The following is an 11,021-nucleotide window of genomic DNA, read 5'->3' on the forward strand; positions in this document are numbered from 1 at the left end:
AAAAATGTCGCCTTTTGTTGACGAAGAACATATAGTGTTGTTTTACTTAAATTACTTTGCAGACTTCTTCCAGGGGAAATGTCATTTAAATGAATGTACTTTACACTGAATGATGTGCTTTTCTATTCTTTTCTTGTAAGTGCGACGAATTCGCTTGAAGTAGCTGAGTAGTAAGTAAAAACTATAACTATACCAACTATAACTATAACACAAGCAAATATCTAAAAACAAACTCTTATGTTGCGAGTGTAGTTCTTGTAGCTCAAGTGGTCCCTTAAGAATGAATGAGAAAAGGAGGCAGTCCCGCATCAAGCAATTAAGCAAGAACCTAACGCGGTTCGTCAATACTTGGGGTGAATGATGCGTCGTCTATACTGACCCATTTATCAATCAACCCGTTTCATGACTGCTACACAGAATCGAAAACGACGTGCGGTTTCGAATTTTTTTACACGGGACATATTAAACCGTTTTCCGGTGTTTTGCAATGAGATTGTTTAAGCAAGCGTTGCACTCCGTGGTGGCTCATCATGTTTACTCTTCGCCAGCCAATTTGTGCCAAAAGATGTAACCGTTTTCAAGACGATGCGGTCTCGCCGTTTAAACGACGAACGGAACCGAATCGTTTTGAAAATGTCCCTCTGCTGATAACGTTTTCAAAACGAGTCGCCACTAGTGGTCTCTATTGGCGCCGTCAATACGAAAGGCGAAATGTCATCGAAAGCTATGCGGTTACAAATAAACCCTGTCTGTGTTAACAGTGCCCGAGGTATGCCTTCTCTACTTTAGCCACTTATGCGTGGTCCAATAACTTTTATACCTCTTCATTCACTGGGGAAAAAAAAAAAAAAGAATGCTTGTATTCTAACCAGTTACATCAAGTTTTTATGATCTCTTACTCAGAGGGTAGATCACGTGTTTTATAACTTCAGTTTCAAGGCACACGGATGATTTAAGAATATAAAAGCACTAAAGGGCATTATCCATCAAAGTATTTAAGCTCAAAAAGTAATAAAAAAACAACGAAAGACTCAATGAAACAACGCAAACCTTAGTTCACAAAAGAGGACGATGAAAGGTTTCAAATTAGTCTAAAAATAACAAAATCAGAGAAAGATATTTAATTTTTTTGTTCCTTTAGAGCATGTCACTTGTCAGATCTATCCTCTTTTGTGCTTAAATGTCATCAAATCATCGTATTTTGTTAAAAAAGAACACTTTGTCACCGTAAAAAATATTTCAGATTGACGGGGGCTTGGATGGATACTATTTTTTCGTAAATGACCTTCAGAATTTGCCAAACCCGAAAATTTATTCGTTTTTTTGGGTCTTTGTACCTACGATTGAGTATTTGCTACGTTGGTCGGATAAAACGCGCGCTATTAGCTTCACGGTGCTCGACATTCTCTTCATTTCAGTATTGCCGTCAAAAAGAAGTTTAAATTCAAGGTAGACATCAACAAAACACATTTTAATGTTGTTTAAATGATTTAAAAAGGTGAAAGGAGAAAAGGTAGCAACTACGCAGACAACAATCTACAGTGAGAGAGAGAGAGAGAGAGAGAGAGAGAGAGAGAGAAAGAGAGAGAGAGAGAGAGAGAGAGAGAGAGAGAGAGAGAGAGCCATAAGAACGGGCACTTTTGTAACCACAAAAGGGAACTTTTGTAACCCGATAGGGAACTTTTGTAACGAAGGTAGGGAACTTTTGTAACCTAGGGCACTTTTGTAACTCTTGATAGGGCACTTTTGTAACAATAGGGCACTTTTGTAACAATATAGGGCACTTTTGTAACAATATAGGGCACTTTTGTAACAAACTGGCACTTTTTTAATTATGAGCATTTTTGAGCATTTTTGATTCTTTTGTTCCCGTTTTTAAAACCTGGTTTTACTAGCGACTCTAGCACAAGCGCAAACACAAACTCAAGCAACAGGGATGACTCAAGTGAAAACGCAATTTGACCCAAACACATGCACAAGCAAAATCATCCGAACCTTCCAAACTGTTTAGGCGCGAGGTGATCTGGATCCAGTATTTTCATTGACCAAACATAACCAGGTGTGGTAAATATCCTTGTGTTTGTGTTATTACTGAGCGATACTTCATTTTCACTTGTTGCAGCATAAGCATAAGCGCAAGCGCAAGAAAAGGAAACATTTTGATCTTTGTGCTTGTAGCCTGCGTTTGTGCTTTTGCCCGCGTCAAGGCCGTTTTCATTATAAAGTAAGAATTACTGTGCTTGCGCTTGTGTTTGCGCTTGTGCTTGCGCTTGTTCACGCACTTGTGCCTCCGCTTGTGCTTGTGGCTGCACTTGTGCTTGTCCATGCTCTTGTTCTTGTGCTTGTGCATGCGCTTGTGTTTGCGCTTGTGCTTGTGCTTGTGGATGTGCATGCGCTTGTCTTTACGTTTGTACTTGCACTTGTGCATGCGCTTGTGGTCGCGCTTATGGTTGCGCTTGCGCTTGCGCTTGTGTTTGCGCTTGTGCTTGTGTGCTTGTGCTTGCGCTTGTGCCTGCGTTTGTGCTTGTGCATGCGCTTGTGCTTGTGCATGCGCCTGTGTTTGCACTTGTGTTTACGCTTGCGCGTGCACTTGTGCTTGTGCATGCGCTTGTGTTTGTGCTTGTGCTTGCGCTTGTGCCTGCGTTTGTGTTTATGCCTGCGCTTGTGTTTGCACTTGTGTTTGCACTTGTGTTTACGCTCGCGCGTGCACTTGTGCTTGTGCATGCGCTTGTGTTTGCGCTTGTGCCTGCGCTTGTGCTTGTACATGCGCTTGTGTTTGCGCTTGTGCATTCGCTTGTGTTTACGCTTGTGCTTGCGCGTGTGCTTGTGCATGCGCTTGTGCTTGTGCATGCGTTTGTGCTTGTGCCTGCGCTTGTGCTTTTGGATACGCTTGTGTTTGCGCTTGTGTTTACGCTTGTGCTTGCACTTGTGCATACGCTTCTGCTTGTGTTGCTAGTGAAAATAAGACTTGAGAAATCAGGTTATCCACATGATAAACTGTGATAACCTTAAGTACACTTATCTCACTTTATTCATTTCTTTTTTTGATTAATAATGAACGAGAATTTCCAAGTAGTTCAAATTGAAGCTGAAGCACACATTTTTAAAATTTTAATTAATTTTATTACTCCCTGTGCTGCTCAGAAATTTTCAAAGAACAAGGTGCAATTTAGTTACTCTTGTTAACATAACTGGAACTAACATATTCATTTATTTCATAGGAAATCAACTACAACAAAATAAATAGCTTGTTGATGCTGATGGGATGTGATAAACTTGCAGGCTTGTTTAGTTGCCCATATTCTACACTCTGTTTAAAGAAAATAACTGGAAATTTTCAAAGTCGGGCGTTTTGGCTATCCCAGCTTGCTGAATACAACTAAAGTTGAAGTCTACAATCTTTGTAGCAATAAATGTGATTGCGCTTTCTCAAGTCAAATTGTTGGCAAGACATACCGTGAAAAGAGGGGCAATAGATGTAACGTACCTGAAGTCCCATACATTTCCCCTTGAGGTATTCCCTTAAAGCCTCGGCTAGAAAAGTGTGATTTTTTGGCTTGTAAAGATGACACGATTTTGGAAATATCGCGCCACCAATGTATGTTAAGAATCATTCAAGTAAACTACCATTGGCTGTTGTAATTACCAAAGTTTCGTGCTGAAAAGGTATTGAAAAACATTCTATTATCTCTGTCTTTAATATTTACTCATTGGAACTGAACGTGTGTTAAACATTAGAGAGTTTAAGCATAGCGGTTACGGCAGACGGCAAATGGCAAAGATTACCGCTGATTTTTTATTCTTTTCTTCTAATCCTTAAATAAATCACACAAAAAATAGAAAAATGTCTTCTTTTATTCAATGCAAATACAAATATTTTCACTCTCTAGTGTACGGACAGCTGAAGACAGGCGGCAAAAGTTCCTTTTTTGCTGTTTGCCGTAAACGTCATGCTTAACCTCCCTATTAACTCAACCCAATGTGAACAAGATACCATAGTTGCAAATAACTTGCCATACAAGAATTTTATAACAAATCGAGGTACAGACAGCCAGGGAGAGGTGTAGTCCGCGATAACCCCTGATCGCCTTCTTCAATGGGCCTATTTAAGATTGTGCCTGGCAACTTATTGCAACCTTTGGGAATGTGAAAAAACTTCGTAGCAAACAATCAAATACGTGACGCTTTTTCTCTGCATAGAGAAACTTAATTTTGAAAACAACTTTTCAGATTTAGCAGAAATGTATTTTCAGTAACTGCGATTATCTTATATAAGTTTCCTTTTGGTAGGAACAAGTTAGCTGCAATTTACTAGAACAATCTGGACAGGCATACTGTTGACTAAAAATGTTGAACCCACTCGCCTTGCTTGTTAGCAGTGATAAGTTTAAGGGCCCATCAACTGATTCATGCGCGCACTTCTACGCCATGAAATACAATAACCTACCTCATTTATCAGGCAAAATATCTGAGTGATTAATAAGGTGGGCTTTTTGATGAGCCGAACAAAGACATATACACCTGATACACGTGGCGTAGTGCAGCGTAGTGCGGTGCAGTGCAGTGTAGTATACAAGTGCGACCGTGCGTTGGAGCTAAACGACTGCGCTTTTTGAGCTACTCGAAAAATTCAAAATAATCGAGACTAATAAAATAAAGTTACCTAAAAATAACACTAAAACCCATAGAAAAGGAGATGGTTTCTTAGTATAGCCTTTAGCGAGTAACACTAATAACGTATGACTTATGTAAATTTTTTAAGAGGAAAAGGGGGCGTTAGCATTTATTCAGCCGCTCCCTTTTACATCTTAACCAAACCCTTACTGGGAATTCCTCCCTAGACACCTGGATTAAACAAAACTCTGCAAAATCCTCTCAAAAAGAACAATTTAAATAAAAACAGAGATGAAATGGCAGGCCAACCATACAAAAACAATTTCCTAAGATGTTCATGAGATGTACGCTAAAGAAAACTATATGAGCGGTCCTGAGTTGCGCGTGACTTACAGGCGTGGTGCATCTTATTTTGCGTTACTAATCGCAGTACCTTCTGGTTGCTGCCTTTGTCTTTTAATGTAATCAATTGCGTCCATCCCATTCCCGTTGTTTTTGAGGATATTCATGATTAAATTTGAGCCTTAGTTTCTTCTAGAGCCTTTGGGTAGTTGTTTGACAAACGGTATGATCAATCTATAAACGCTCGCACTATTAATGAACAACGCTCCTTTTGGATGCCTTTCTGGTATGTAGGAAAGCATACAAGCAAGGTTCTTGCATGTAAAGCTTTTCCCAGTATACCTTTCATGGTCATTCACCAATGCAATGAGTCACACATTCAATTGTATAGCCAATATATCCCTATCCCCGATAACGTAATATGCGGCAAGGTTGTATAAACCCTTTTCGTGGTGCTGGTTCCCTTGCGTTTTATAGGAAAGACCTGAAATTTTTATCACTTATTTCTACTGTAGTAATGTCTAGATTGGTTGCCCTTTTGTTTCTGATCTCTAAAGAAATTAACCCGAAATCACTTGCTGGAACTTCTAGCAAATAGGGACCTTTTGTAACGTTGCCACTTTTAAGACATAGGTAATTTAAAACATTCGCCAAAAAGTCAGAAAACATCCAATTCACTTCTCGTTTTCTTTGTCAGATTCACAAAAGACGTCTAAAACTTTCCTGATAATTTTGTGGATGCTGGTTCATTCAAAGTGGCTCAGTCACTTTTTGAAACTGACGATACAAAAAACGGGCTTTTTCCGAATCCTGATTCTTTTCATGGACATGAAAAGTCATATACATACACGACAAAATTTTCTGGGACGCAATATCTTGAATTTAAATTACTGTGGTAATTAAGAGAATCGTGTAGCATATAAATGGTAAGGTAATAGCTACAACTTCGTACAGAAATCGATCTGAAGGCTTTTTAAAAAGTGCTTACCACGGTGTAGGGACCTTTTGTAACCCTCTTGCCATAATAAAGCGTCTTAACCTCTTTGATTTTAAAGTTATTTGTTGAATGTTGGTGTGCAAGTGCTTCATTGTGAAAGGCTTCCACTGACAACATGTTGTGCGTTAACTCGTAAAAATGGACAAATTATTGCAAAAGGAGGCAAAAGTTACAAAAGTGCCTGACGATACCTATGGAGAGAGAAAGAGAGAGAGAGAGAGAGAGAGAGAGAGAGAGAGAGAGAAAGAGAGAGAGAGAGAGAGAGAGAGAGAGAGAGAGAGAGAGAGAGAGAGAGAGAGAGAGAGAGAGAGGGAGGGAGGGAGGGAGGGAGAGAGAGAGAGAGAGAGAGAGAGAGAGAGAAAGAGAGAGAGAGAGAGAGAGAGAGAGAGAGAGAGAGAGAGAGAGAAAGAGAGAGAGAGAGAGAGAGATTCTTACTCAGTGCTGCAGTTGAAGGGACTATGAAGAGCATCATAGCCACAAAAATTAGCCTTTGATCCATGACTTGTCCTGCGATACGAGAGTCTAAAAAATAATCACAGAAATGAGATGAGAAATGTCTGATCATGAAATCGTGAAAAGGTCCTTAGTTCTGTAAATATACGGAAAATAATTTTCTGTAGTACGGATGGAACGAGAATCTTGGTGGTGTTTAGATTAAATGATGGATCAACATTTTACCAAAGCTGAAAATATTACTCGTTCTTGCAACTGATAGCTGAGATTGGACATCTGCAAAATTCTATGAAAGCTGAGAAACGGGCTGTCCTTTGCAAGGTTTTTCCGTTTCAGCGGCTAAGTCACTTAGCTTTAAATTAACAGTGATAATAAGCGATAAAATGCTTAAACATAAAACAGGAGAGAATAACAGCTTTGTCAGTTTAGCACCAAATTGGGTGAAGAACGAAAAAAAGCAAAAAAATAATAATAGCGATTAAAAATAACTTGAATAAAGCTTTCAGCAATACCAAGAGACGATAATAACTACTCCGTCAATACTTATTCCTCTTTGAAGAGTGATTAAAATTTCTTCAGTGAAAGAGCTTTTCTTAAGACTGTTTACGTAATCTGTGGATTTGCTTAATTGAGAGAAGTCAAACATTGCCAACTCTTTTCATTTGTTTGTGATAATTTGTTGTCAAAACGTAGCCCATTAGTGGTTTGGGGACGCCATCTAAACAAATTAAAACCGACAGCATTTTTCCACAGATTGTGATATAAGCTTTCTTTTAACGTGTGGTTCTAAAACTGTTTACCCAGAAACGATGAACACATTTTTAAATTTAGCTTTATTTATAACCAATAACTTAAATTGTCAGAGAGTCAACTTTGCCTGCGTAAATAAATCAGGATAGGTCAGGAGTGTGTATAATGGCTTTTAACGATAGCTTTCAACTTAAAACAGGCTTTGTTTGTAAACCTGACTCCGCACCATCTTAACATGTCGAACGAAAAGACGACTTGAAATGTGAGCATCAAGTTTGTTTTAGTCGGATGTTTTCAAATGGAGTATCACTTCACTTCCCCTAAGTTCATGGTGTTTAAATTCTGTCACAGTGAATCATGCACCGTGAACTTCAATCAAACAACGGATAACTATGACTACCCACAATACCTCTCGGGATTGTTGAATACGCTTCTACATTTTTTTTAGGACGACTTTCTCTGGTATATCGGTGAAAACATAGAGCATACGGTATGCCTTCAGTTTTAGAAACACAGTACAACTTACCCAGCGAGGTTTATTATTTATCGTTTCGATCTCAACTCTCGGTAATCACTCACGATTATCACCTTAGCTCAAATAAAACCTAAGTGGCTTTTTATCATGAATATTTTTTTCTCCTTTGATAAATCTTCAAAAGAGAAACAGCTGCGATCGATATTGTTTATTTTTCAGTCCATAATCATGACAGTTGCAACTCGGTTTTGGCCACCGCCTGCGAGATTTGATCTGCCTTGTTTAAGTTCACGGAGACTAATGTGTTAGCTTGTCACATTAACGTAAATAATTTATTGTAGGAGACGCGGTGGCCTCGCGGTTAGTGCGCTCGTCTCCGGATCCAGCGGTCCGGGTGCGAGCCCTATCGGGTGACATTGCGTTGTGTTATTGGGCAAGACACAGCTTTATTGTCACAGTGCCTCTCTCCACCCAGATTTATAAATGGGTACCGGCGAACTTAATGCTGTGGGTAACCCTGCGATGGACTAGCATCCCATCCATAGTGGAAAAAAAATACTCCTCGTCGCTTCACACTGCAGAAACCGGGATAAGGTCCGGCCTGACAGGTCACTTGGCTCCTATGCAGACTTGACGTTTTACCTTTATCGTCCATTTGGCATTGGTTTATTAAAATTTTGTACACAGGAAAAGTTGATTCTTACATGTAGATCTATTGCCTGATAGCCCATTTCCGAGTTGCCTCAAGCCTCACTATCCAAGCGAGGCCGGCCTGGTGTTCCGACTATTCATATGACAATGAGTTTAATTTGCATGTGAACGAAATCTCCTTTTCATTTGAAAGGATGGGCTCCCTGGACTCGTTTTGTGAAACAGGCTAAAGGTAATACGGAAATGGCTTATTTTCAAGTGGCGTGGTAGATTTGCACGCCAACTGCGTTATACTTGATCGTGAATTTTAGTCCCCTAAAGCCGATCCAAATTCATCTCTCACTACGTTTAGAAATTATGGAAACTATCGTGTGCGCCTGAATTGCATTTCGAGCTCTATTTTTGAATCTGCTATGTTTACAATACATGCAGACACAAGTACCCATTGGGTGCCTATATTTTTAGATTTGTGGATGTGGGGTCTTAACTCTACGGGATAAAGAAAAAAAAGAGCAAGTAGCATTTTTCTGCCATTGTTGTAATTCGTCCTAACAATAGTAAAGAGAGATTTACTTGGCCTTTTCATATTTGACAGAGAAAAAATTTATATGATCGTCGAGATTATTTCCTCAAAATGCTTTTGCAAAACTGCTGGCTGACACATATTTTCCGTTGGCTATGTTTCCTAGCCCTAGCCCTACCATTTAAAATGGTTTCCGCAGTCCCTACTAAATCCTAGTTCCATGCACATTGTGACTTTTCTTGCACGGCTACACATTTAATTTTGCACGGGATTCTGCACCATGTTTCTGCTCCTTATTTCTGCACCTTATTTCTGCACCTTATTTCTGCATCTTTTTTCTGTACCTTATTTTTGCATCTTATTTCTGCATCTTATTTTTGCACCCTATTTCTGCATCTTATTTCTGCATCTTATTTTTGCACCCTATTTCTGCATCTTATTTTTGCATCTTATTTCTGCATCTTATTTCTGCATCTTATTTCTGCATCTTATTTCTGCATCTTATTTCTGCATCTTATTTCTGCATCTTATTTCTGCACCCTATTTCTGCATCTTATTTTTGCATCTTATTTCTGCATCTTATTTCTGCACCTTATTTCTGCATCTTATTTCTGCACCTTATTTCTGCACCTTATTTCTGCATCTTATTTCTGCACCCTATTTCTGCATCTTATTTCTGCATCTTATTTTTGCATCTTATTTCTGCATCTTATTTCTGCATCTTATTTCTGCATCTTATTTCTGCATCTTATTTCTGCATCTTATTTCTGCATCTTATTTCTGCACCCTATTTCTGCATCTTATTTTTGCATCTTATTTTTGCACCTTATTTCTGCATCTTATTTCTGCACCTTATTTCTGCATCTTATTTCTGCATCTTATTTCTGCATCTTATTTCTGCACCTTATTTTTGCACCTTATTTCTGCTCCTTATTTCTGCACCTTATTTCGAAAATGAAGCATTCCGTCATGACCCTAGCAACTGTAAAGCAGAAGAGAAACGATGAACAACTTTTTTTCATTTATGTCCTCGTTTTATTTTAGCTTGTTTATGTGCTTAGCCTTATGGTGTACAATAATATTGCCATCAAATCACTTACTTTAAACACATTCGTTTAACAGCTTTCTACATTTCTTATCTCCGCTTTCCCTTTCCCTTCAAGTACATGAAGCAATTTGTCTAATACTAAATATTACAAGAATTAATTGATCTCTTAATTGCTGCAACTAGAAAGTGAAAATTGAATACTTTCAGTCAAAAAATTTGCCTGATTCTTGTAACTGAAAACGTGCCAGTATTTTTAGATATAGAGGCCATAAACATCACAGCAGACCAGTCCTCCATTGTCGCTTTCACTTCTGTCCGCCAAATCCTCACCATACCACACTCGCAACTCTTGGCCTGAGCTCACCGAGTAAGGAGAAAAACGCGGCAGGATAATCTCAGGAGAAAACGAGTTATATTCGGGTAACTCGTACCACTTTCCAGGGTGATTCTTGAGAAACGGGCTTACTGGCGTAATAATGGTATTGCTTGGAGTTGTTATGATTACATTAACGTGTTTTGGTACTGAAGGATGGTTACCACAGCCCCAGAAAGACCAGTAGGAAAATACGCTTTTAGAGCAGGTCACGTAACCGCTTAGGTAGACCAATTTTACAGCGGCTATCTTGCCACCGTAAGGAACGTTGAAACTGCCAAACGTGTTATCCTTGGCGCCAAAACATACAGGACGGGAATTCACTTTGACCCAGGAATCTAAAGATATATGAGTGGAAGAGTTAGTAAATGAATCAGTGAATTGATGTACAAACTTACATTTACAAAATAAATCGCGTCATTTTCAAACTATTGTTTCGTACTCAAATACTGACTGTTTTTGCAAGTTGCAATGCTCTTTTCCTTTCTTTTTCACACTTTCAGCTATCCCCGCCTCCAAAAAAAAATATCTCGACTAAATTTAACTGATACAGATTTTAAACAAAAAAAGTAAATAAATAAAATAAACGTCTTCTTACCCAATGCAGCAATGGAAGGGAGTATCAAGAGCATCATAGCCACAAAAATTAACCTTTGGTCCATGATGTGCAGCACGGTACGAGAATCTAGAAAATAAAATAACCATAGCAGAGAGATTAGAAATACAGAATCAGTCCGAACGTAGGATAAGTCGAAACAAAGGGATAAGTAGGAACGTAAGATCAGTAGGAAAATG

At 38.8% G+C, this 11,021-nt stretch overlaps 1 protein-coding gene across 3 annotated transcripts in view; it reads right to left on the minus strand.

The window, feature by feature from the left end:
* Positions 1 to 9,838: 9,838 nt before the first annotated feature.
* LOC149096685 (uncharacterized) overlaps positions 9,839 to 11,021 on the minus strand; it is a 21,324-nt gene continuing 20,141 nt past the window's right edge. For all 3 annotated transcript variants that reach the window (XM_089280789.1, XM_089280788.1, XM_089280790.1), the window contains exons 3-4: positions 10,825 to 10,911; positions 9,839 to 10,564 (exon numbers count right to left, since the gene is read on the minus strand). In XM_089280789.1, coding sequence (XP_089136915.1) covers positions 10,107 to 10,564; positions 10,825 to 10,888 — 522 coding nt within the window. In that variant the 5' untranslated portion in view covers positions 10,889 to 10,911 and the 3' untranslated portion in view covers positions 9,839 to 10,106. The remainder of the gene's footprint in view (positions 10,565 to 10,824; positions 10,912 to 11,021) is intronic.

The sequence above is a fragment of the Orbicella faveolata genome, unplaced genomic scaffold (assembly GCF_042242905.1).
Source record: "Orbicella faveolata isolate gen_17 unplaced genomic scaffold, um_ofav_v1 contig_48, whole genome shotgun sequence".
NCBI classification, from domain to species: Eukaryota; Metazoa; Cnidaria; class Anthozoa; order Scleractinia; family Merulinidae; genus Orbicella; species Orbicella faveolata.